Consider the following 26,058-nt stretch of genomic DNA (forward strand, 5'->3'; position numbering starts at 1 on the left):
AATGCCAAACAAATAGATAAGCTAACAGTCTAAATATTTGCTTAATGAATCCTGATTTTATTTGCAGAATCTTTTGATTCAATATTACATGTAGAAAATCTTAAATTAATAGATACTTTGTATATTCATGTGGGGATTTTTGTGGCATTTGTTAAAATAGACAGGCAATGTATATGGGAAACTCTCCAGAAATGCAGGACAGTTACCAGATAAAGCAATCAGTGTTCTGCCCACCAAACCTCTGTGGTGGTAAACAATAGACTCATTGCAGGCTAGCCTTTGCTTATAATTGACCTTGTTTGTAGGTCTGTCTAGTGTTTTTGTCATGCCTTAGGACACTTACCCTGCTCAGCTATGTCAAGTCAATTATGTCAGGGTGAAGCTGTCTACATATGGCTGCTCTGAACTATGGCGGTGTTGCGTTGCAGCATGAAGACTGAAGATCTGATGTGGCAAGCTGCTGTGCATCCTCAGTCCCCGTTTACGGGTCTGAGGTTCTTCCCAGTGAAAGGAATGGTTAAGACTCAGAACCAGGCCCCAAAAGGACACTGTAAATGAGTTAAAAACAACTTTAAGTAATGCTTAACTTCTCAACAATGCGGAGTTGTTACAAGAAGGCAACGATGTTGTTAGTGTATAATCACAGATAGCAGACATCTGGCTCTTTTAAAGTCTTAAGTAAAAGATTTACTAAAATCTGTTTGTCTGAAACATCACTCATTTATATCCAAAATGTTTTCCAATCTCATTTTTTATCTAAAGCACACGTTGATTTAGTCCAACAAGCAACATTTTCATTGATGTGAATAGTATCTGAAGTGATGCATCTCTTTTCATTGCCAAAACAAAGCAAAATGCAAACAGCAAAGCAGACAGGTTAAATGATGCAATGTAAATGTAGCTTTACGTTTGTGCAGCTCCATTAATGAAGCTGTGATGATTTCCTCCGGCTGTTGCCCCATCTCTTGATCTCATTGCGTGTTGAGCTTGTTTTTAAAGAGCAAAACCAGCCATTTAACTTAGCCTTAATTGTACTGACTGTTAAAGAACTTAATGCATAATTTGGTTCTTGCTCCATATGGAGCAGTGAAGTGTTATACTTTCTAGTGTGACAAAGTTTAGATCTTGAACATTGTCGCTAGTAATGTGGGGATTTTTTTTTTATTTAAACAAAAAATGGTGCAGTAAGTTTTAGAACATGTAGCACTGTTTCAGAGTGTGTTTTCTTTTAACAGTGTGAAAGAAAAGAAGAGTTTATCGAAAGAATAAAACAACTGGATATTGAAACACAAGCTGCCATTGTGTCACACATTCAGGAGGTGAGACTCTCAGTATTGTCTATTTTAACTTTTTACCTCTCTTTTCCTTGACTTAACGGGGGTTTTTTGTTTTGGTTTTTTGGGGTTTTTCCCCCGCTATGAAATACTAATGCTTGGAATTTCATAATAAGCTTCACAAAAAAAAAATTAATATGTTACTGTAATCAAATCATAAGATGAAAGATATAGCCGCTGGGAACTTGGCTCAGTGGTCTTTTAAGGAGATGCAGTGGTAAGTGCCTTGCTTGCCAGGTATAGGCTATGTAGAAGGAATTGTTGTAAGGATGCACGTGTAATATTTTCAAAAGGTACGTACGGCTTAGGAGCTGCAGTGCCCCTTGCACCAATGGTGTAGGCACTTAATCAGATGGTCTTGAAGAGCGTAGTCTGCAGCTGAAACTGGACATACGCTCTGTTTTTAAAGAGAAGTTTGATCTAATGATGAGTATTCTTGAACTTCTGAGGTTTCTGTAGAAGGATGGATACAGGTAGGTGTTAGGAGCCAGCTTGCTTTGGAGACCCAAAGCAGAGCCATGTGGAAATGGCCCCTGCTGGGTGCGCCTTGCCGGGAGCAGGCACTACCTGCACCCGGGTGCCAGTGTGTATGCTGGTGTAGAAAGCCTGATACGCTCAGATTTGAGGAACAAATAGTGCAAGTCTGAGACAGGAACATTTTTCTTAACATGTAAAAACAGTTCTGCTTAAAAAAAAAAAAAACCACATAAAATTGTGATGAACTAAGCACTTATGGCTAAAGCAGGAACAGTCTTTAACTGAGCTTGAGACACTTGCCTGACATTTCTGCTAAATGATTCAGAGGAAATCAGTTTGGGTAAGATAGCAGTTGAAAGGTACACTGCTGGCAGCAACCAGAGACACTTCTGCTAAAGGCAGTTCCTCCCAGCTGTATCAGCTGCAAATTGCAAATTCATTGAAAGGAGGGCTTCTCAGTGAGACACCAGCCTAACTGTTCAGTGTGGGATCAGTCCCTTCAAATCCCTGTGGTGACCACCTCCGTGCTTGCAGTAAGACAACTGCATACTTCTACTATGCAAGCACAAGTGCTATTGATCATAATATGTGTCTAATCACTCTTAAAAAATCAGCCTTAATAATTATAAAAAAATCTAAATACCAGAAATGGCTGGGTAGTGTTACAGCTAAGGTAGTCATGTTTGTTATTTGTAAGCTGGTTTTGGTGAAATATGATATATTTTTTTTAATTGATCAGTAGAAGAACCGGGAGGACGCAGCATACATGGCAAACAAATTTATAGATCAACCAGTGGCAAGACTTTTTTTTGTTGTTGTTCCTGTTCCTAGGTGACTCAGAACCAGGAGAATGTCTTTGACTTGCAGTGGCTGGAACTCCCAGATATGGCCCCGGAAGAATTAGAGTCTCTCTCCAGGAATATGGTTTTCCACCTCAAGAGGCTCATTGATGAGAGAGATGAATGCACAGAAGTACGATGACTTATCTCTCACATACAGAGCTCATGTGAAGTAGCAGATACAGGCTCTATTCCTTCTGTTGTGTCTTGTTTGTGCACTGGGTTTCTATTTCTTCTGCACCTTTCTACTACACCTCTGAAAATCTCTAGAAAGATTTTGACTTTTCCATTGATTCTATTATATAAACACTAAGGTGTGGTGAAATGATTGGTAAGGAGGAGTGGAGTATTTGGAGTTGTGACTTTGTCATGAGATTTTTTGTCTCTACGTGTCTGCTCATTCATATTTGAGTGATCGCTTGCCTGTCTCTCCATTGATATCTACCATCATGGGTTTCAGTCTCTTCTCCAGCCTTTTTCTGTGTGAAGACAGCCCTATCTGTTGCTAACTCATCCGTTCCTTTCCCTTCAGATCTCTGGAGGAGGCTTCTCCCCTTCTTTAACCTGTTAATTTTCTGTCATGCTTTTGACTGTGGTAGTGTTAGTTAGAACTGTTAGTTGTAACAGGTTTTTATGAATTCTCCAAGGAAAATAAACTGCTTATTTTGAGCGTTGGAAAGGGAATGTTTTAGTGGTCTGAGCACAGTGGAGATTGCTTTCCTCCTTTGTGTAACCTTCTGTCCTGGCTATCACTCGAATTCTGTATAATACCAGGCTAATAATTTTCTATATTTATAAATAATTTTTAGACACTTGAAAAACAGTGTATAATTACACTATTTATCTCTTGACACTACATACTTTTCTGTATTTCCAGGTCATTGTAGATCTCACTCAAGAGAGAGATTATCTGCAGTCTCAGCAACCACCAAGTCCTCTGAAAGCACCAAGTCCAGCTTCTTCACCAAACCCAGCCAACCCTCTTTCTAATGAAGACAAGCAGCACCTTGCAGTTGAGCTGGCAGACACAAAGGCTAAATTAAGAAGAATCCGGCAGGAGCTGTGAGTCACCAGTGATTTGTGCTTCTAGGGAGACTTGTATATTAAGTCTTGCACATCCTGAAAATGCAGGTGCCTGTCGGCTTCAGTACGCTGACCTCCATGAGAACTCTCAGAATCACATCTTTCGTATTTGTTATTCATAGCAGTAGGAAGCTAGTATGGGTGTTCCATCTTTCTTGTTTCTTAACTGGTCTTTAAACACAGAGTGATGGCTACTTCCATTTTTCTTTTTGTGTCTCATCTCTCTCTTCCCCTCTTCAAAATGCCAACTGCTAGCTGCACTCTTTAATTATTAGTGCGAAGGTCAGAGGCCAGCGAAGCTACTTATGATGGTAGTAGCACCAGTGAGATTTAAGCAGACGTACTTAGTATAAAAATAGATCTGCAAACTCAGATCCATGATATTGTGTATGGTATCATGAGAAAAAACCTCTTACGTGAAGGTATCATGCCAAAGAGGCTTTACATTCAGAATATGCTAGGAGATCTCTATCTCCCTTTCCAGATTCCCAGCAGTGTCCATATAATCCATATTGTTTCAGGGGAAAAAAAAATTGCTAAGATTTTTTTCTAATCGTTTTCAGGGAAGAGAAGTCTGAGCAGCTTGTAGATTCTAAACATGAAGTTGAGCAGCTCACCCTAGAGCTGCAAAAAATAAAACAAGAGGTAAGATGGGCTTGTTTTACTGTGACAGTCTTCCCTATTTAAAAAAACACAACCCTCTTTCACTGTAAGGCTAAAAATACTACTATGCCTATTTTTTAATGAAGAAATCAAGTTACTCCAGCAAGCTGTTTGATGATTATGGCTATGGCATAGCAATGCTACGCTTTCCACTTAACTGGTGAGAGCAGTCATATCTGTTCAGCTTGCAAATAGCCTAGTAATGCCTGAGGCTTATGCAGCATCAGACATTAGAAATGTCAGTCCCAAAAGGCTGAAGAACCTCAATCTAGTAGGAGAATTCTCTTACTCCTGAACCAGGGGAATGCTATTTGCCTATGCTTTAAATAAGTAAGTAAATAAATAAATAAAGTTTAAAGAACATGCTTTAAAGTATTTAAGATTTTTCTCTGTTTATTCCTCACTTCTCACAGAATATCCACCTGGCTTCAGATGCTCGCTCTGCCAGAGCATACAGAGATGAGCTCGACTCTCTGAGAGAGAGGGCAAACCGTGTGGAGAGACTTGAGATGGAGCTTGTTCGGTGCAAAGAGAAACTTCATGATGTGGATTTTTACAAAGCTCGCATGGAGGCAAGTGAAAATTGGGAGGAAGATTTGCTGAGTAATCCTTAATGTTTGGCTTGTGTTGTTTTACTGGTTCACTTGCCATTTGTCATTGAGCCGACTGTAGCAAAACATCAGAGCAAGTGGAAATTTCATAATGTATGTCATAGTTATTGACTTAGCAACGTTAAAACTTCTTTCAGTGGCAAGAAGGACTCGGTACACACAAAAAATAAATACCCATTAGTTTTAATAAACTCTGCTTAATTCAGCATTATGTGGCTAAACAGGACAGACCTTTTCTGGATACTTCTAGAGAATCCAGACCTTTAGTTTAGCCTGGAAAATTTACTCTTAGGTAAAATGCCTATGTTCCGGAGTTGTTCCTTTTGACCAACATTTAAAATGTCATGTATTTATTAGCTAAATGAATGTCTAGGTGTTTTTCCTTAGGGGTTTGTAGCAGATGCAACTGTTGTTAAAATGGCTGGGCATTTTTAAGCATGACCTCAGATGATAAATTCTAGCCACCTCTTTTTGCAACTGTTGCTTGTAATAGAAAGGAGGGAAAACTTGGATCTCCTTTAGTGCCCTGACTAGGTTTAGGGTATGTGAATGAAAATGTATAGCTTTCTTCCAGTAGTAATGCCAGTTACTCAGCTTAGTCACCCGCAGCTATGCTCATGCTGGAATTATTAATTAAGTTGGAAAGGACCTTGGAGATCATCTAGACAAACTCACTGCTCACAGCATGGCTGACCTTAAATTTAGATCAGACTGCTCTTTTTTTCTGTCCTTTCAGTTCTTTGAGCCATTCTCACCTTAACTCTCAGTAATCCACAGCACTTCAGCCAAAGTCAAATAAATATCCAGACTTGCTGAATACATGGAGGTTTGGTAATTGATAACCTCACTATAACTAGATAAAATTCCAGATCTGAGGTAAAATAGTGATGTTGAAACTCATGTTTGCCAGGCCTTTGGCTGAGAACACAGACCTTATTTCTGCTCTATAAACTCTTCTTAGTAGGTGACCTCCCCCCTGCCCCCGCAACCTAATGGTTGGACTTGATGATCTTATAGGTCTTTTCCAACCTAAATGACTCTGATTCTAGGGGGCCAGCTAGCTGCTGCTTCTTACAAATAGGTTCTCTAAAATGGATGGTTATTAAATGCAGTAATAGACTACAAAAGCTTGTCTTCCCTCTTGGTAATTCCCAGTTTACATTAGGAAGTATGAAGCTCTGCCTCTGTTTTCCTCCCTGAAGCTGGCACATCAGTTGTGCATTAACCTGGCACGCTAGCTATCAGTGTGGCATCCTGGCATTTCCCTTCTGGCTGTGTACTGGAGTCACTTAGCTTCTACCTGCTGCTCAGATAATTTAGCTGGACCTAGGAGAGTTTTTTAGTCTTGTCTTCATCTAAGGGAGTAGCTATTTCTATTCTTGAGTTCTCAGCCTCCTTGCTTGTCCTGGAGCCAGCAGTTTCCCGCTTTGCTGTCTGCATGCTCATCTTAACATATTTGGTAGAGAGACCTCCACTTCAGTTTCAGATTTGTTCCCAACTTTTCTCCCTCCCTCTTCCACCCTGTCAGTTTTTGACGAATGTAGAGATGAGTGCTGGCTCTCCAAGAACACCTCCCTGAAATACAGTAGTGGGACAAAGAATATTTCCCATCAAAATGGCACTTTTCTTATTCTGGGCCACAGCATGGCCTCTAGCAAAAGTTGCTGCCCTACGGGCTGAGCTCTTCTAATATGCAACAGGATTGCACAGCTGTCTGCAGGCTGCTCTCTGGTCTAGAATAGCCAGAGTGTTTCACATTCTCACCACTCCCTCTTCCATTATTGATCGAGTCTTGGCACAGCCGTGGACTGACAGTGAGCAGTGGCACTGTCGGGCAAACTCCACTGGTGTCACACTGATTCCACAGGGGACTATTCTGTCTTTTTTTTTTTATGGTCGTGGAGTAGTACAAAGGCAACTTTCCATGGTCCCTCAGTTTTCTGTCTTGTCTTTCTCAAGTCCTCTGCCCCCTCCAAAAGAAGGGTTAATGGCTCAGGTCAGTTCAGTGTCTGCTCAGATTCCTCCCACTCCCTCAAAAGCTGTTCAGCTTACAATTCCAAGTTGTAAGATTTATGCAGAGATTTAACATGGTAGAAGTTTTTACCACTAGACATTAGTGCTGATTCATCTCATGGCATTTACTGGTTGCAGATGGCTTCCGCAGATGGCTTCCTAAGCTCTAAGTCTTAAGACCTGAACAAATCTTACAGAGGCACAGCAATGCAAATGTAGGTGCATAAAGTACAGCATAAGCCACTTTTCTATGATAATGTGATACCTTAAGGCTCATAGGATCTTGACAGGGTTGTTAATAAGCAGTGCCAAATCGGTGAGAAGAAAAAGTGGGTTTACCTTTGTGCATCAATGCAGAAAGCTATTAAATGAGCACTTAAAAATCTTTTCATTCTTGTAGTTCACATACACATTTGGTAGTTGAGCAAAAAACATGGAATGTACTCTGTGTATGGTAATGTGACAAACTTTAGGAGTTGCAAGCAAGCTTACAAGTAGTTTCTGAAAGCACATAATACGAATCAGCAGTGGCGGCAGGAAGAGCTTTAAGGAGCTATTTCAGAAGGGGTGCAAAAGGAGCAAGTCTTTATGTGAACGTGAGGCGTTTAGGCATGTGTGTTGTTTTCCTTCTCTGTATGTCTTGACAAAGTTGTTCAGAAATGACGTTTTAATTTGACCGTTGTTCGAGGAACGTGGAGATGAATATGCTCTGGAGACCTTCCTGCTGAGGTGGCTTAATGAGCTCAAAACTGTGAATGTGGAGGAGCAGGCTTAATGTAGGGCTTCCTCCAAGGAGGTGCTTCTCTCCAGCATTCCTCTTCATTGAACCTGGTGCTGCTCCAGGAGATCAGATTATTTTTGATGGCCAGGGAGTCTGCCTTGCCCATTCTTTCTCCTTCTCACTGCAGTTGCGTTTCTGTGTGGCATGACAGGAGGAATTTCTGTGAATGTTGAAAAAAGCAAAAGCATCTCTTGTATGTTTTCATATAGCTGTCCAAGGCAATGTTTGATTGTCACAAGATGTTAACTGTGTCATGGTGCAATAGGGGCAGCTTCTGAACTGCAGGGGTTTGAACTCTGTTTAATAATTAGGTCTGGATTGTGTACAAATTCTCTAGTTTCATATTTAAACAATCCGATTGCTACTTTAGTTTCTGAAAATGTTTTGCAGTAGCAACACACCCTGATTGTGCAACCGCTTACCCCCAGAGTTAATTGTAACCATATGAGTACACAATGTGCATTCTTAAAGCTGTTTCAAGGCACAGTGATACAGCATCAAACCAAAATATGTAATTTATTTTAGAAGTTACAAAAGCAGAATTATATATGTTAGATATTAAACCATCGCGATCTAAGTGATCTAAAACAAAGAGGTTTTCAATCCCTTGCCTAGTAAATTCAGAGTATTTAAAAATAAATCCACAGCTAACTATTTTTGTTGTTGATTTTAAAATAAACTCATAGTTACAGAATAATGTTGATGGGTTTGTATTTTTCCTTTAATTAACACCTTAATTCCAGTGGAAGCACCACCACCCCGTGACCACCACCTGCTGATCATCTAACAAGTGTGATTTGTAGCCAGACACGTTTTTATGTCAACTATTTTATCCTAGTGACTTCTGGGAGATTTTGGTGCTGACATGTTTTGGTTAGGACATTTTTACCTTCCAGGCCTTGAGATGTAACTCTACAATTATTTAAATTATATGAGCTTTTTCAATATTAAGACAACCTCAGATCATGGGTATACCAGTGAGCAATGTTGACCTTGCCATAGCAGGCATTTCCACCAGGTTATTAATTTAAGATTTCATCAGAACTCCTTTGAACTGACATGTCTGCCCCCCCGCCCCGGGCACTCAATGGAAAGTGCTTCGGTCTTCTGTGTATTGCAGCTCCCAGTGCTGTGTGGTTTGTACCAGAGCCTAGGTGTGTGTACGTACTTGGCACATAGCTTGTCTCTTCATGAGACACTAAAGTAACTAGTTCCTGCTTAGTAGGCAGTTTTGGGAATAGTTCTCAGGCCATGTTTTTGAGGTCGGGCACCACCTTACGCACCACCTAAGGTCATGATGTAGCAAAGTAAACTCTTGTCATGTTGCTGTTTCATTACAGGTATTCTCGCAGCTTTCATGACACCCAGCACATTGTGTCATGTACTTTCTCTGGTCTGTCATCTGTTCAGTGTCAGCTGTTTTAGTTTGTCCACCCTAAGTGACTCTGTTAAATCAGACTTGGCCCAAAACGCTGGTTCTATAACGTTAGTATTTCATTATTATTATTATTTTAGTTACTTGCAGACTCAGACATTTTAATTGCGGGAGTTGAACCACTTCACAAGCACTAACATATTGTCCTTTTAATGCTACTGTAGTTGGGAGATATTTCCTCTCATATTTTGCAAGTTGGTAGCTGACCCACTGAGAGATCAAGGGCAATATGGTACTGCATAAGGTAGACTTTCCATATTACGCCATCTACAGTCAAGATGCAGCAAACAACTAAGATTACTTGCTATATAAGGCTATTAAAACATGGCCCCTGTAGTATCAAAAGACAAGGGGAGTGGCTGTCATCAGACACTCTTAACTTGTGCTTCACAATCTTCTTTTTTTTTTTCCCTTTTTGTATTTTTAAATAACTGAACCATATAAGGCTTCTTAAGGCTGATTCTGCTCCCGAAATGAGAAGGTAGTTGCTGATTAAGCAGTGAAAGTGATTTGCTCATGCCTGGTGATCTTTCAGGAATCTACTTGGTTTGGATGTTTGTGGTCTGAGAGAGCAGACATGAGCACTGATGTCAGCAGAGACTTCACATTTTGAGGACAGTTGTCCAGGAATAAACTTGTCAAGCCATCAGCATTTCATTCTGCCTGTGTGCAGGTTTTGCATATTGCATTGGAGCAGGGGAAGGGATGGGGAGAGGAGGGAGGAAAGCAAAGAAAGACAAAAGAAATTTTTTTAGAGAATCAAGTAATTGGCTTCTTGCCCCATTGTAACTCTTCTGGGCAAAAATCCTTCCTGTATCCATTTAATCTTTTAAATGCTGGTATGTTCCTGCCATAGAAAATTCTGTCTCTGACTCAAGACTTACCTTAGGATCAACAAGAGTAAGAGCTAGCAGTGAGGTATTAAAACTTGAAATAAGACATAATTTAATAAATGTGTTTTAAAACATGACCAAGAATATATGGCCAGATTTTATGCTTTGGACATTTCATGTTTCTGGATATAAGATACTTGAATGCACAGAGCTTCATTTGTTGCTTTGCAAGGGGTGTTCAGAGTGCAGTGTAATTGACTTGTTTCTAATCCTGTGGCTACAGCAGAATAACAAGTTAAACTTTTACTCAGTACAAATGGATGCAAAAGCTGTAATGAATAAGCAACAGGGCTTGTGCAGTTAATGCTCATGTGTTTATTGGGGAAGGGTGGGGGGGGTGTTAAGTGATCAATATAAAACAACTTCTTTTGTTTAAGTGAATTAAAATTCTGTTCATGAGAGAGGATGAGAAACTTTATTAAACAGCCATTTATAGAATCATAGAATGGTTTGATTTGGAAGGGACCTCAGAGATCTAGTTCCAACCCCCCTGCTATGGGCAGGGACACCCTCCACTAGACCACGTTGCCCAAAGCCTCATCCAACCTGGCCTTGAACACTTCCAGGGAGGGGGCATCCACAGCTTCTCTGGGCAACCTGTTCCAGTGCCTCACCACTCTCACAGTAAAGAATTTCTTTCTAATATCTAATCTAAATCCACCCTCCTTCAGCTTAAACCCATTACCCCTTGTCCTGTCACTACACTCCCTGATAAACAGTCCCTCACCAGCTTTCCTCTAGGCCCCCTTCAGGTACTGGTAAGCCACAATTAGATCTCCCCAGAGCCGCCTTTTCTCCAGGCTGAACAACCCCAGCTCTCTCAGCCTGTCCTCATAGGAGAGGTGCTCCATCCCTCTGATCAGCTTCGTGGCCCTCCTCTGGACTCGCTCCAACAGCTCCATGTCTTTCTTGTACTGGGGGCCCCCAGAGCTGGAGGCAGTACTCCAGGTGGGGTCTCACAAGAGCGGAGTAGAGGGGCAGGATCACCTCCCTCGACCTGCTGGTCACGCCTCTTTTGATGCAGCCCAGGACACGGTTGGCTTTCTGGGCTGCAAGCACACACTGCTGGCTCGTGTTGAGCTTCTCATCAATCAGTACCCCCAAGTCCTTCTCCCTGGGGCTGCTTTCAATCCATTCCTCGCCCAGCCTGTAGTCGTGCTTGGGAATGCGCCGACCCACATGCAGGACCTTGCACTTGGCCTTGTTGATTTTCATGCGGTTCGCATGGGCCCACCTCTCCAGCCTGTCAAGGTCCCTCTGGATAGATGTGTAAGTGTACTGAAAAGAGGGATGTGGACATAGTATATATTGAAGATGGTGCTCCCCAATGTGTTTTGAATACACTATAACATCCCCTGATAGTAAATAATCTATTTTGAAACTGGGGACTGCAGTGAGTTGGCTCAGGAAAGGGTATTATAACAGTGGAATTGGAATTGAACAATTTCTCTTCTGTGTCTTGACTCTCTTTGGTGCACCTCTTGATCTAGCCTCATACAAAGCAAAAGGAACTCCATTAAACTTTCAAAATTCAGGCGAAAACAATAAGAAATATTAGACTTACTTGCATTAATGACTCACAGATAATTAAATGTAGTATCATCTGCTATTAAAATATCAGGTAAAAACTTTTTTATGAAACAGAGAAACATGTCAAATTTCTTTCTTGTGTTTTGCACAACACAAAACTATGTGTTTCAGTTTATGAAAGTCACCTAGTCTTTGAAAAGTCAGTTTATGTAAAGAGATTAACATTAGTACTTTTTCTCCCTAGGAGTTAAGAGAGGACAACATTATATTAATTGAAACAAAGGCCATGCTAGAAGAACAGCTAACAATGGCAAGAGCTCGTGGTGATAAACTGCATGAATTAGAGAAGGAAAATTTGCAGTTGAAATCCAAACTTCATGATGTAGAGCTGGTATGTCCTCTCTTTTTCATTATGCTAATTTTTTGAACTTCTGTTTTTATGCTGTCACAGATTCATGTCACAGAAACCAGTGGAGACATGCTAATAAATCAACAGTGCTTTTAAAGAGGTCTTTAGTTTGAACTTTGTGTACATGAATTCTTGAAATACTATAATGTTAACAGTGTAAATATTGCCCATGCTACTTTGTGTGAGACTGCTGAATTAGGTAGAAATATCTCAGATATGGGAAATGAAATTACTGTAGTGAATGATCTTAACCCCCACCCATTACAGTGATTTTAAGAATCCATTACTGCTGTAGAAGAAAAGACACAGAATTCCAAAATTTATTTCTGTGTAAATCAGAGACATTGCTTATTGCTTCATAGACAAGGAAATGTAAGAAGTGGCAGATTGTATACAAACAAAAAGCAGCACTGGATTTTATAATCCCACTGGAAGTAAATACTCTTTTGTCTCTTGTATTTTACTTACAGCCCTCCTCTTATCCCACTGTGTTTTGAATTCTTGTGGGTTTAACTGTATAGGGTTTCCAACAGAATCTGTTGGAAACAAAGATGTCCAGGGTGCTGTGTGGAGTTATGTTTAATGACTGATTCTGATTCAGGGCATTATGAGGGTCATGTCACGCTCCAGGTGTCCCAAAGTGGCTGGTGATTTTGAATGATGCTTTTCTGGGTGACTTGATGAATTTTTGGGTAATGCTTTCTGAAAATTTGTGACCCTCTGAAGCACCACTTCAGTTCCCACAAATGCAAATGGCCAAAACAGTCACAAGAGACAACAGTAGATTCATTCTCCAGATCTGTTTTCTGGATATTTTAAAACCCAAATTGAGGGAGGTGTTACTTGCTGATCCATATGACTGGATCTAAATTTGACATGACAAATTGTGGAAGCTCAGTAGAATTCAAGGTTATATCTGCAGAGTCTCCAGTGTGTCAGTGCATGATGCTACATGTTTTTGAAGAGCTTAGTTCTGGAGACAGCTTGAATCCAGCCTGCCTTACTAGCCCTGGCTTGTACTGGCCCTGTCATCACCCACTATGTTCTCACTCCAGTGACCCTCCCTTCAAGTGTGTCATGGACCTGAGCTGACTCTAAACAGGGCCATCTGGGTGTCTCTGCACCGTGTTCTGTGGCACGTGTGGTGGCCCACAGCAAACGTTTAATGCTGTACGTGTATTTAAATATAAAAGCACAAAGTGTTTAAGGAGATTCTTCTGCCTTCAATGTGTGTTGTGCTTGTAGCAGTTCAACTGACAGAACAATCTTACAGATAAACTGAATGTGCATTTTCGTGCATGTCTTGCACAGGACCGGGACACAGACAAGAAGAGAATTGAAGAGCTGCTGGAGGAGAACATGGTCTTGGAGATTGCACAGAAACAGAGCATGAATGAGTCTGCACACCTAGGCTGGGAGCTAGAACAACTGTCTAAAAGCACAGATCTTGCAGATAGTGAGTACCAGCTGGGGTAGCTGCTGTGGTGGTTGTGGTCTCTTTCAGAGTAGACAGGTTGATTGACTAAAATGGGAACAGAGGTTGAATCCAAATTTGGAGAACTTCATTCAGGCACTTGACATTGAACTTAGTTTTTCAGAAGTTCTGAAAAACTATTCATTCTAGTTTCTTTCACTTTCTTTTGAAAGCATTAAAATGTTTTCCTTTTATTGTGTTTGTCGCTGAGAGAGTGATTAAGTAAAATGATACAAATTAAAAAAAAGAAGAAAAAAAAGACAGTTTTGTAAATGACACAGCAGAAAGGTCACACCAAACGCTGGGTATTTCTGACTGAATAACTGGGAGGAGTCTGATCTTTCGTATTCTTTAGTACAATTAGTACAGACAATTAGCTGGACTTTAAGTCCCGGGAAGTAGTGTATGCTGAAGTCATTTATTTTTACTAGATACTGAAAAATGTGTGCAGTTAAAATAACTGGCTGATTTTTTTTTTCTGAATGGTTGATTTGATTTCCATAACTATCACAAACATAACTAATACTTCCTTCACTGGTCAGGTTTTAGCATTGGTTGCTGTGTCTAACATTCATTCTGTCTAGAATACCAGCCTAAATAACAATGCTAAATGGAACTTGGGAAATATAAGCTATTTTGTGCAGTTCAGCTTTTATTGATTACTCACCTGATTCTTCTAAGACTTGCATGTTTGCCTTTGTGTACCAGGAACAGTTTAACTTGAAGACAAAGGAATACATTAGAGTAAGCAGATGTTCAGTTTTCAGTAAAGCTGTCTGGAAGAATAGGTTTGTTTTGTAAAATAACTGAATGCTTTTTTCCCATGACTAAATATGATCGAATACCTAAGTTTTCACTAGCTTTTGGAAGTGCACCATCTTGCTGTTTTAGCAAACAGTTTGAAGTGGTTTACTTTCTGCCTCAATTTATTTCCTCTGATGGAAGTATGTGAGGGCATCAAAGTATATTTTGCTACTAACATTAAACACTCTGCTAACATGGCTAAAGCAACTTTTAAGAAGAGTTAGGAAAGTAAGTAACTTTTAAGATGGTTATCTTTTCAATTAAAGGTCTTAATTGTTATCTGTGAAAATGGGTTCTGTTTTTAACAAAGTGTTTACTTAGCAGTCAAGCTGAAATGATAAGGATTTGACTGCAATTATCTTCATACAAGTGAATCTTAAGGACCTAGGAAGGGTTTGTGAATTGGTTAGTGCCATCTTCTGATTCTCACGTTTCAACAGCCAGAAAGTCCTTTGTGTTTGAGTTGAATGAATGTGCTTCGAGTCGCATACTGAAGCTAGAGAAGGATAATCAGAGCTTGCAGAACACAATCCAAGAGCTGAGAGATGCCTCCTTGACCTCCAGAGAGAGCAGCCTAAAGTTTGTGGAACTGGAAAAGGAAAATCAACAACTTAGTAAAAAGGTAATTTGCTCACAGGAACAAAGAGATCTTCCTTTTTTAAACACAGTGCACGCAGGGCTGTACAGCGTTCCTGAACAATGAGGGATTGCAGGCAATTCACCCATGGTCCCCAGAAGACTACGCATGTTTTGGGGCCCATCTGTTTAATTGCGTTCTAACATTGGTGTATTCTATTGCCTTCTACTTCACTGTCTACTTATGTGCATCATTGTAAGCAAGAGTGGCTGTTCCTATTTCATAAGAGCTGTCTTTCAGTGCTCATTTGCCCCCTCAGGTTGTACTGTTGATTGTGTCCCTTTTTTGTCATCTCATGGCAGTCACTACTAGCCAAGGAAGCCGTGGCCACATTGAACTGTTTTGTTTGTTTGAAAGTTTTAATATTGTTTCCATGTGGGTCAAATAAATCACACAGGTGAATTCAGGTTAGTATATTTTTAAGTAAGTTTGTTTGGGTTTTTTGCTGTCCATAGTCCTGGATCAGCTCTTTCTTTGTCTTGTCCTTTTGGCTATTAGAAATTCTCTAGTGTCTTGCTCTCTGCAAAGAGTTGGGTTCTTTTAATCTTCATGATAAACATGTAGGTAATAACTTTTTAGATTTATTTTTATATATACGTATGTTACACTGTTATTAACGATGATTACATTTAGCACAAATGCCAAATCAGTGCTTGTCCTTGTGAAACACAGTGCTCAGTTCACCTCCAACCACTAGTTTTATTTTTGTCTGGCTAGTAACCTGCATCCTGAACTCTGATTAATTGAGCCAAGTGTCAGTGGAGAAAGAGGATGCTTGCTAGTCTGAGTATAAAAAAATTTCCATATAATTTTTTTTCCACATTCTTACCTTTGCTAAATTATCCAGAATATAAGGCTCATGTCTCCTTTTCCCATTACCGCTGTAACCTCTGTGTGAGACATTGATAAAAGATTTCAGTCCCTTCTGGCCTGCCTATGGGCTAACCGAATGCTTTAAAGGACAAGGGGAGAAAGAGTCTGGATAATGGTCATGGATTACCAGATTATAACTATCAGAGCACCAGTTTCTCTGCCAAGGATAACAGGTATCCACCACTGGATCATTCTGTCTTCTGGAGAGATTCTTTTGCTGAGTTGAGAGACTAGTTCTACTTCTTGGCTTGCTTCCGTGAACAAGGAAAACTCCAAAAATTCAGTTCACTACTCCTCCTTCCACACTCACATTTATGACCTGTTGTGTATGAGTAATTCACTCCAGCTCCAATTTACATGCTAAAAATTTGAGATCAAGGCATATAAAACACTCAGCAGATACCTGTGGTGTACAACAATTTAAATCACTTGAACAACTGTGGTCAACCTTTGGCTTTGCCCCAGGCACATTCCTGTGGGTACCTTTTTTATGGCACTGTATTGGTGCCAACAGTTGTGATTCCAGAATTAGTCTAATGTTTTTGATGGTGATGAATCTGTTGACATGATGGGGTCGCCTACAGGCCTGGTAGTTAAATAAGGCAAAATCCAGTAGTGGGGGAATGCCTGTGTGGTGAAAGGGGGGCACTGTACATATCAGACCAATGAGGAAAAAAATGGAAGGTAAAAATACTATTAGGAGTGATTGAAATGCATGGACTCTTCACCAGGGAAACGCAGAATATGATGGGAGCTGTTGGCTGAATACCACAGGTCAGTCAAGTTGTTGATGGATTTCACATCCCATTCAGTGAGATTTGGAGGAAAAAGGTAGTAGACAGTATTCTGTAGTCTGTGCAAGACATGCAGTTGTGTCTCAGTGTACAGAGACCTGATACATGATATGTAAAATAATCTTGAATTTGGTGATTGTTTTATCTTCTCTTTCTCTAATGTGTTTTTGTATTTCTCTCACACATATATCCCCTTAATTAGAGGATATGCATGTCCACAGAAGGATGCGCTAGGGGAGATGGGGATGGGTGGGGAAGTCTCTGATTCATTGCAGAATGGTTACTACGCTGTAGTAACAGGAAGAGGAGAGGGCAACAGTTCTTAAGGACTGTTGAAGACAAGCACATATAAAGTTACAGGATGAGATAAAAGTAGTTTTCTCGAATGTTGTGTGCCTGTGGGGTGGGTTGTTTTTTTTTTTCCTTGGTGGGGGTTTTTTGTGGGTTTTTGTTACTTGTTTGTAACTTTCCTGAGAATATCCATAGTAAGCTCTGGCCTCCCTTAAGTCATTTAACTGGAGTTAGATTTCATCGACTGTCTGAGACTTTCAAAAATTGTTGTTTGAGTATGCTTGGCTGTCTACTCATCTAGTGCTTGGAAGGATCCCATAGCCAGAACAGGATCATTCAGGTAGTACAAGAGGATATGACATGAAGGAAAAGTCACATACATCTTTTTTCCTTTCTTGCAAGTTTTTCAGAGGAGCTAATAATAAAAAACCCTCCTTTCCGGCACAGGCAAGTGGTAGCACTCCAAGTACCTGTCTGTTTTCTCTGCTTTCCTGACTTCTTGGATTGAAACAAGCTGTAAACATTAGTTTCTTGCTTGCCTCTAGTTCTCTGGGAGGTGCTAATGAAGACCAGCTATTGCTGAGTTACTGAGTTTGTTGCAGCTTTCTCTGAGCAGTTCCTTTGAGAGCGTGGTTACATTTTTAACTGTTAAGCCCTTCTTATCTCCAATCTGGGCAGCCCCTGCTTGTTTAAACACTTCCTGTAATGAGGCACATGTTGACATAGGCAGAGCCCAGCCTCCAGCTATTTCCCACTTGTAAGAATTAGTGTTAATACCTTTTTCATTGACATTTTCACTGTTGGCAAAGTTCACAATACCAACACAAAAAAAATGAGCTGATACTTGTGAGAGCTGTAGGTGCTCACAGTGCTTTACAAGCATAAAAGGAATACTTCCTGACTTAGGGAGCCTAGCTCTCTGAACCTCTTGTTTCTAAATACTGAAGAGCTACTGCTTTACATTATCAGTACAACTTTGAAAAGGCGGGGGGGGGGGAGTAAGAAGACATCGTTCATTGTAGGACTGGGACTTTATTCACAAATCTTTCAAATTCAGTATTGTCGCCTGCTGGGGAAAACAGGGCAAACAGAGTGCAGGAAAAGGGAAGGTAAATGTGGAAACTCCAGTGCTTTTCATCTATTCCTGGTTTTGGTTTGTGGGGTTGTTTTAAAATTTATTTATTCTGTTGCTCACTGAATTGTCTTAACTTTCTCTGCATTCACTGGTAGATTAAGGCCATCAGTGATAGAGAGGCTAGGAGGAGGCAAGTCCCTCAGAAAGGTGAGCACCAGAAACTTAATCACTGATGACAGTAGCACAACAGGACATTCGGGCAGTCAGGTGAAGCATTTCTTACTGCTGTGTCTTACATGCTCTGATCTTAATAGGCATGAAGGGAGATTCTTGGCACTGTGAGAGAAACAAAACAGTCCATTTCCTCCTCTGGGACTGGCAAGCAGCAGAAGGGAAGGATTACATTTTTCAGCCACAAATCTCATTCCTCTCTGGTCTTCAGAATAACTTAAAGTGCAAGCAGTCTTTGTGTCACTCTGTGGCTGATGTGTTGTGGTGTGTTCTCTCCACACAGATTGAGAAGTTGCAAAATCAAATTGAAAAAGAGAAGCAAAGTAATCAAGATCTGGAGACCTTGAGTGAAGAGCTGATAAAAGATAAAGAACAGCTACAAGTTGTCGTGGAGACTCTGAAAGCTGACAAAGACAGACAGGTGCAAACTTTACAAATGTAATATAAAAATGTATGCTTGGAAGTGGTAATTTAGTGATGCCATTTAGAGCATCTGGTTCTCTTGGGGAGGTAGGGCAATTTGAGCTTTTAAGTGCAGGGTGAACTTCTTCAAAGGTAGGTAAGAGGCTTCTCCAAGCAAAAAAGCCCAGCATGTTTTGCCAGCTACTGCTCCTGTTGCCATAGGGGGATCTTCAGGCTTTTGTAAGGACAGACCTTCACTCTTTGGGGAAAAAAGCCCTGTATCTTACTAAATGGGATACCGACTGACTTTAGGATGTGCAAATAAAACCTCATTTTATTGCGGAAGATTGGTCTTCTGCCAGCTGTATATCCTCATTGGTTTGGTTGGGGTTTTTTTTAGCCACCCAACCTTTTTTGCTCTACGTTTTAAAAAGATGCTGAGAGACCATTTATGTCTTCTAGACTGATATTTTAAATGCCCTTCAGCTTTTACTGCAGTGCTGCAGTTCATGTGCAATGCCTTTAAACTATCCTATTACAGGTTCGTGCAAGGTATCATCTGTATTAATTTGACTAGTGAAGAAAATACAGACACAGATCATTGGAGACTGGTCTGTATATTTTCTACTTGTATTAAAATTTGCTCCAAGTTTTGTGGGGTGAAGAGTAAATAACAAAATGTCTTATTTGCGTAGTGCTTTTCATCTTGAAGGATTCTTACTCAGACTTCTATCTGGGAAACCACTTTACCACTGAAGTCCTACATTTCACTTAGAACACACACAGACTCTTTGTGGTAAGAATTAATGAATACTTCATAGGTAGGACAGGAAGTAAAACTAGAAGTATCCTCAGTTGTCAGAAAAGGGCAGATTCTGATTTTTTCAGGTCTAAGTCCTTTTTGATTTCTGTGGATGTTGTCTAGATAATAATCAAATGCTAATTGCAGTCTAAATCACAATTGCTTCAGCTGAAATTTTGACCAGTGGGGTAAGTGCACTGTTCTTACAGAAAGTGTGTCTTTAATGAGATCTATAACTGCTATAAATTTTCAAACATTTTGGGGTTTCTGACACCTTATCAGAGACAATTTGTGTCTTCAGATCCCAAAGATGAATGTAAACCTAGACAGAAAGATGCCCTTTCTTAGGAATGATTCTTAACAAAGCATCTTCTCCAAGGTGTTCTCTAAAGGTCCTCTGCCTACTTTCTTCCTCTGCCTTGACCTTCTTAGCTGGTAGCAGGACTATAGCGCTATTTTCAGTTTGTTAGAATTGCAGGTTATCAGAGGTAACAATGTTTTTCGTTAGTTTGGGTTGTTGGTTTTAGTCAGGAAAAACTGTTGAGAAATTTGTCTTGGATTAAATGGATGTGGGTTTGTTAACAATAGTCTGTCTGCTTCAGGACTAATTTATACTGCACTTTGTAACGTAGATGAGTAACATTTGCATGACTTTTTTTATTGTTTTTGTAGATAAAGGACCTTAAACAAGAGAATGATCACCTTAATCAAGTTGTCTTATCCCTGAGACAAAGATCTCAAGTGAGCAGTGAGGCAAGAGTAAAAGATATTGAAAAAGAGAACAAGATCCTTCATGAAACAGTTACAGACACTAGTAGTAAACTGAGCAAGCTGGAATTTGAGAAGAAACAACTGCAAAAGGATTTTGACCAGGTTAAAGAAAAAGTGGAAAGAGTGGAAGAAATGGAAAAGGAGCTCCATCGGTTGGAGAGGGAGAATGAACAGCTCACAAAGAAGGCAGCAGCAATGAAAATAGTGACAGAAAAAGTGCAAGTTCTTGAGCAGGAGAATGGGGATCTGGAAGTGGAAAATAGGAAACTAAGAAAATCCCTGGATACGTTGCAAAATATTTCCATCCGGCTTGGGGACCTGGAAAGGGACAACAAGCAATTGGATGAAGAAAATCTGGAGCTTAGGAGAGTGGTGGAGACCATGAGATTTACCAATACAAAAATGGCACAAATAGAAGCAGAAAATAAAGATTTGGAAAGGGAGAAAGAGGACTTAAGAAAGAACGTGGAAATGTTAAAAGCAATGAGCAAGAAATCAGAGAGGCTGGAGTTAAGCTATCAGAGCGTCAACTCTGAAAACCAAAGACTTCAGCAAATTGTGGAGAACAGCAGCAAAAAGATCCAGGAGTTAGAAAAAGAAGTACAGGGAATGGAGGGTGAAAATCAGGTCCTCCAAAGAAACCTTGAGGAGCTAAAGATTTCTGCCAAACGGCTAGAGATGCTAGAAAAGGAGAACAAAACCCTAGAACAAGAAATGTCTCAACTTGAGAAAGACAAAAAAATGCTAGAGAAAGAAACTAAACGGCTTTGGCAGCAAGTGGAGCTGAAAGATGCTATTTTGGATGATAGTACAGTAAAGTTGGCAATTGCCGAGAAAGAAATCAAGACACTAGAAAAGGAAATTGCTCGATTTAGAGATTCATCTAATAAGCTGAAAGAATTTGAAAAGGACAATAAAGATCTCATAAAGCAAGTTACAATTGATAAAAGAACACTAGCTACCTTGAGAGAGGTAAGCAAAGTAATACTACTGGTTCCAATACAATACTATTTTTTTATTTCAGCTCTGTGAAGTATCAAAGGGAGACATCTGTCCCATGACTAATACATGAGCTAGGAGATCTTCACAGCCTTAACAACCATCGCTGGATAGTGTCGCCTTGGAAAGCGGAACCTGCTAAAAACTGTGGTGTACCACTTTGTGTCCGCAAACATGATGTCTTTTTTTCATGCAGAATAAGGTCTCAACACACCTTCCACGTGGTAGCTGTAAACCAAAGACTCTGGTACTTTCTTTAACCCTGGACCACAAAATTGTTCACTAACATGAGAGCTCCAGCAGGGGAGATTGGCTCTTAAGCCTAGAAATTAGAGCACTTGTTGCGGACACATTAGCATCCCTTTTCTAAAACAGACTTAGCTAAGAATCATCCCAGATTACCAACCTAACCCTTTCAAAAACAGCTCCACCAAGCTTTTGCTTTACACCACCTACAGTGTTTTTCCACAAAAGCTTCCATTGAAAGTGAGAGCTTGCTAAACAGCTCTGCTGTTAAGCACCAGCCATCTCTTCCAGCACCCCTCTCCACTGCAGTAATCACGCTTTTCCTAGAAGTCATCTTTTAAAAATACACAATTAGCATTAGGACATTGGCTAACTAGTGATGTCTGTGCCAGAACCTGATACTCTCATGAGCAGATTCAGGTTATTGCAACTTGCTCTCGTTGCCTGCCCCAGCGGCTGTTGTCCTGCCAGAAACAGGATTTCCTGTGAAAGAGCATTCAAAGGAATACAGTCAATGCTGCGGTAGTTCAGTGAAATAAGTTTAGCAACACTAATTCAGTAAGCAATGACTCAAATTAGTTGAATTACTATTTAGTTTTATTTTAGTTTTTGAAGGATTAATGTAATTTTGAGGTGGAAAAAAGTTTATTAGAAACATTTGAAACAGTCACCAAGTTGTGTTTCTATCCAACTATCCTTAAAGTAAATAAAATAGCATTTTTGAGAAGGCTCCTTTTTAATCTTTCCCTTCTCAGACCTCTGTGAATTTCCAGTGGTGCAGACCCATACAGGAGCATATCTTCTTTTCCTTAGGTACTTTCTATAGATTCTACAGAGGGAGTTCATGGATGTTGAAGGGACCTGTTTACAGACCATGGACTGGCACTGACCTTAACCTTACCTTTTTTTCCCTTGCCATGTGAATGAATGTGTGGCTAAATTTGTGATATCAGAGGACTATTGAGTACCTACAGTTTATGCTTAACAAAGTATTTCTTAAAAATTTTATTCTTGCTTCTGTTTGATATCCAGAATAATTTTTTTTTGTTCTTGAAGTGCTTTAGTAACTTTGTTGTTTCCTCATACCTTGTTTAAGAAAACTTTTGAGCAGAAACATGAGCAATGTAGTTTTCTATGGTACATTTGCATTTCAGAGAATTTTGTGTGGTAGGAATCCTTGAACTTGCCTATTCACCAAAAATGATCTGTTCTTTTTAAACATGCAGGCTGGTATTACGTCTTCTCAGGCCATTTTCACACAGACTACTTTACTGGCATAACAGCAAAGCATTGTCCCAATATACTTTCTGGTACAACTCCATCAAATGCCCTCCTCTTATGACTTCCTTGCCTAGGTTTTCTAAAGTTTCTTCCAAAGAAACCTAAATGAAACCGGAATAGGCCAGTAGATACCAGTGACCAAGCTTTGTAGTCTCCAGAGCTGTCCTCTTACACAACAGTGTAATTATGCTTTTTTAATTTTGGCAGTAATTTACCGTATGTCAGAAACTCAGAGTCAATAATGAAAATGCACTATTGCCACGTCCCTTGGTAATAACATTTTAACCATATTATCGTAGGAAACTTTCATGCTGAAGTCCTGTCACTTGTCTCTGTGTGTGCACCAATGTTGGCTGGGCTTTTCAGCAGGGCTTTTTGTCCTAGCTGAGAGGTGGGAACTCCCTCTGCTGGTGTCCCGTCCTGCACACATCCCGCCTGTGACACAAGGGCAGGACATCTCCTGGCCTGCACACATTTCCACTTGGCAGGCAGGCAGGATGCCAGTGGTCGCAGAAGTAATTCAATTCTGTGAGGGAGACAAAGGCCAAAAGAAGCATTCTTCTGATTTATTCCAAGTAAACTAGAAATAAAAGCAATCAGTTTAATTCTACACCCTGCTGCCACTGGTGAAGAAATTTAGCTGACCTTCTGGGAACTAGGATTTTATCCAATGGCTTTTTCAGTACTTTTTAAAAAAATAAAAATCTATAGTGCTCCGTAATCATCACCACCATTTGCACAGCAACTAATGTTAGCGCCATTACAGGATTTGGTCCTGGAGAAGCTGAAGAGTCAACAGTTGTCTAGTGAGCTGGACAAACTGAGCCAGGAACTGGAGAAGATAGGATTGAGCAAAGAGCTGCTGCTACAGGATGACAACGGCAACGACGACACGTAACGAAACTGATCTCTTAGTCATTCTTTTGACTGTGCAGGCTTTTCCTCAGCCTAACTCAAGCCCTTTACTTTTCTTTTTGGTTCTCATCTGTCTCACTCCAATTACCCTTACCAATTTTGGACATAAAGCATATTTTTCTGTAGCAAGCTTGGCAGTATACTGCAAGTTTTGCAAAACTTTTTCTTGGATGGAAGGAGGAAATGCTATTTTCTCTCTCAACGCTAGCCAGTGTTACTACAGCCCCCCTCTACTCCACAGCAGAATAGCTGAGTAGCTATTTCAGTGTGTATTCCTCCTCATATTTTCCTTACAAGTAAGAATAATGTCTATTAAACAGTCTGTCATTACTACATATAATTGATGGCCCAACCACCTATTAATATAAATGTAGATGTTGCCTAAGAAATTCCTGATTGCAAGGAATTCCTTTTCAAGTCCTATACTTAATAAACAAAGAAACCCCAACAACCTATGTTTATGTAGGCCTCTTGGTAAGACCTAATTAGAGAAACATACCCACCTCGTAGGAGTCTTTAGAATCTACTGCGGATTTTTCTCCTTATCAAGAATGTACAAAAGAGCCATGAGAAATTTCTGTAGTGTCATTAGGGGGAAAAAAGAGAAAAACTTATTTACTTTTAAGTTATGTAGCTCTTAGATATTTCTGTAGAACCATGTTGGCATTATCTCTATTAAAATGGATTGGATTTTCCAAAAGTAGGTTCCCCAATATAATAATATATCTGTAGCAATTTGTGGCAGTAGAGGAAATAATTTTCCTGAAGAAGCAAACACATATAATGTAACGTGCGGAGATTTGGAATGGGTGAAGGTGAAGCCTCCTACATAGATGGTGGCTCATATCCTAGTGGCAGACATTGGAAAGCTATTCTCTTGTCTTTCAGAAAATACAAGATTCTGGAGAGCAAAACTGAATCAGCACTAAAAACAACACTAGCTGTGAAAGAGGAAAAGATTGCAATGCTGGAAGCTCAAGTGAAAGACTATCTGAACTTGAACCAGCAGTTACAGAACGATCTAAATATGGTAAGAGGTTAACTGAATTTTAATTGTTCACGATGTGGTTTTGCACATTCACATACTTTTTTTTTTTTTCTTAACTTGGCAAGACCAAGTTATCTCTACTTTCCCCACGCCTACACACATACATGCACTTCCCAAAAACCTTTGACTGGACTGCTTTCTCTTGTCCCTTTCTATATAATGGCACCAGTTTCAGCAAAATTGTTGGGCTGGGGGCACGGCAGGAGTTTTTTACGTAACCACTATTTGCAGATCTCTGTTTTCCCTTGTTTTTTTTTTTTTCATTGCCATGGTGGTGTTTTTCTACTTTATGTAATGAGAGCATAGACTGAGGAAGACTGCAGTTGAAACATCTCACCTATAAACGGCTGGTTTGTTAAGTGACAGTGAGCTTGAGTCAAAGGGCACCTGACCAGAGGCTGAGACACATGGATTCCTCCACCTGTCTGTGTCTCAGCTTCCTCCTCATCTCTGAAGTCAGAGTAATGGTTCTTGAATCCCTTAAAGTACCTACAGTGCAAGAGAGGAACTGCATATTTAATAATTATGAATATAAAATCCCACTGTTAAATCAGTGTTGAAGGTTGTTGCTGGTTGGCTTTACAGGTAAAGAAGGATTTTGATGCACTTAAGCAGACTCAACAGGATGGGCAGTACGCTCAGAAGTCACTCAGGTATTCTGCAGAGAAACTCATTCCCAACCACCAAATGAATGAGAAATTGGAAACGGGACACCGAGAAGCTACCATGGAGCTGCTGAAACTGAAGGACAGAGCAATTGAACTGGAAAGGAATGTAAGCCTTCTCCTGTTTCCTGTTATCTTTCAGACTTCCCTTGTGATCATGAGTGGGTTGCTTGGAACTGGATTTTTAAGGTTGTAGGAATCTGCTGGGTTTTCTGGAGCACATAAGTCTACCAAATTCCTCGGGTATCTCTTAGGACTGCATGGGACTTTAATGCTATATATGTCTTGTGTAATATCATTGCAGGGATTAATCCTGTGTATAGCATCTGTCCTACCTTCACTTAACGCTGGGAAGAGTTTGCTTTTGCACATTGGTTGCAGAATGATCATTGCTAATGGGTTCTCATCTTTGATAGGACTCCAAATGATCAGGACAGCTGTTTTATTTCTTCCTGTCACCACTTCAATGCCATCTCTCTTTCAGAATGCAGCCCTGCATACTGAGAAGCAGCTGCTTAAAGAACAGCTGAAGCATTTGGAAACACAAAATGTCTCCTTCAACAATCAGATCTTGACACTACAGAAGCAAAACGTCTTCCTTCAGGAGCACAACACTGCCCTGCAGACGCAGACGGCCAAACTCCAGGTCTGTGCCAAGGGACTTGATTTGATTATAGTAGGT

General features: G+C 40.2%; 1 protein-coding gene across 4 annotated transcripts in view; it reads left to right on the plus strand.

Moving 5' to 3' along the window:
* Nucleotides 1-26,058, plus strand: part of CCDC88C (coiled-coil domain containing 88C) — a 97,064-nt gene that overhangs the window by 49,430 nt on the left and 21,576 nt on the right. For all 4 annotated transcript variants that reach the window (XM_075753705.1, XM_075753707.1, XM_075753706.1 and 1 more), the window contains exons 6-19: nt 1,236-1,319; nt 2,643-2,783; nt 3,528-3,712; nt 4,297-4,378; nt 4,810-4,968; nt 11,904-12,050; nt 13,380-13,524; nt 14,787-14,968; nt 18,531-18,668; nt 20,124-21,194; nt 23,515-23,642; nt 24,552-24,693; nt 25,297-25,485; nt 25,861-26,022. In XM_075753705.1, coding sequence (XP_075609820.1) covers nt 1,236-1,319; nt 2,643-2,783; nt 3,528-3,712; nt 4,297-4,378; nt 4,810-4,968; nt 11,904-12,050; nt 13,380-13,524; nt 14,787-14,968; nt 18,531-18,668; nt 20,124-21,194; nt 23,515-23,642; nt 24,552-24,693; nt 25,297-25,485; nt 25,861-26,022 — 2,955 coding nt within the window. The remainder of the gene's footprint in view (nt 1-1,235; nt 1,320-2,642; nt 2,784-3,527; nt 3,713-4,296; nt 4,379-4,809; nt 4,969-11,903; nt 12,051-13,379; nt 13,525-14,786; nt 14,969-18,530; nt 18,669-20,123; nt 21,195-23,514; nt 23,643-24,551; nt 24,694-25,296; nt 25,486-25,860; nt 26,023-26,058) is intronic.

This window comes from Balearica regulorum, chromosome 5 (assembly GCF_011004875.1).
Source record: "Balearica regulorum gibbericeps isolate bBalReg1 chromosome 5, bBalReg1.pri, whole genome shotgun sequence".
Lineage (NCBI taxonomy): Eukaryota > Metazoa > Chordata > Aves > Gruiformes > Gruidae > Balearica > Balearica regulorum.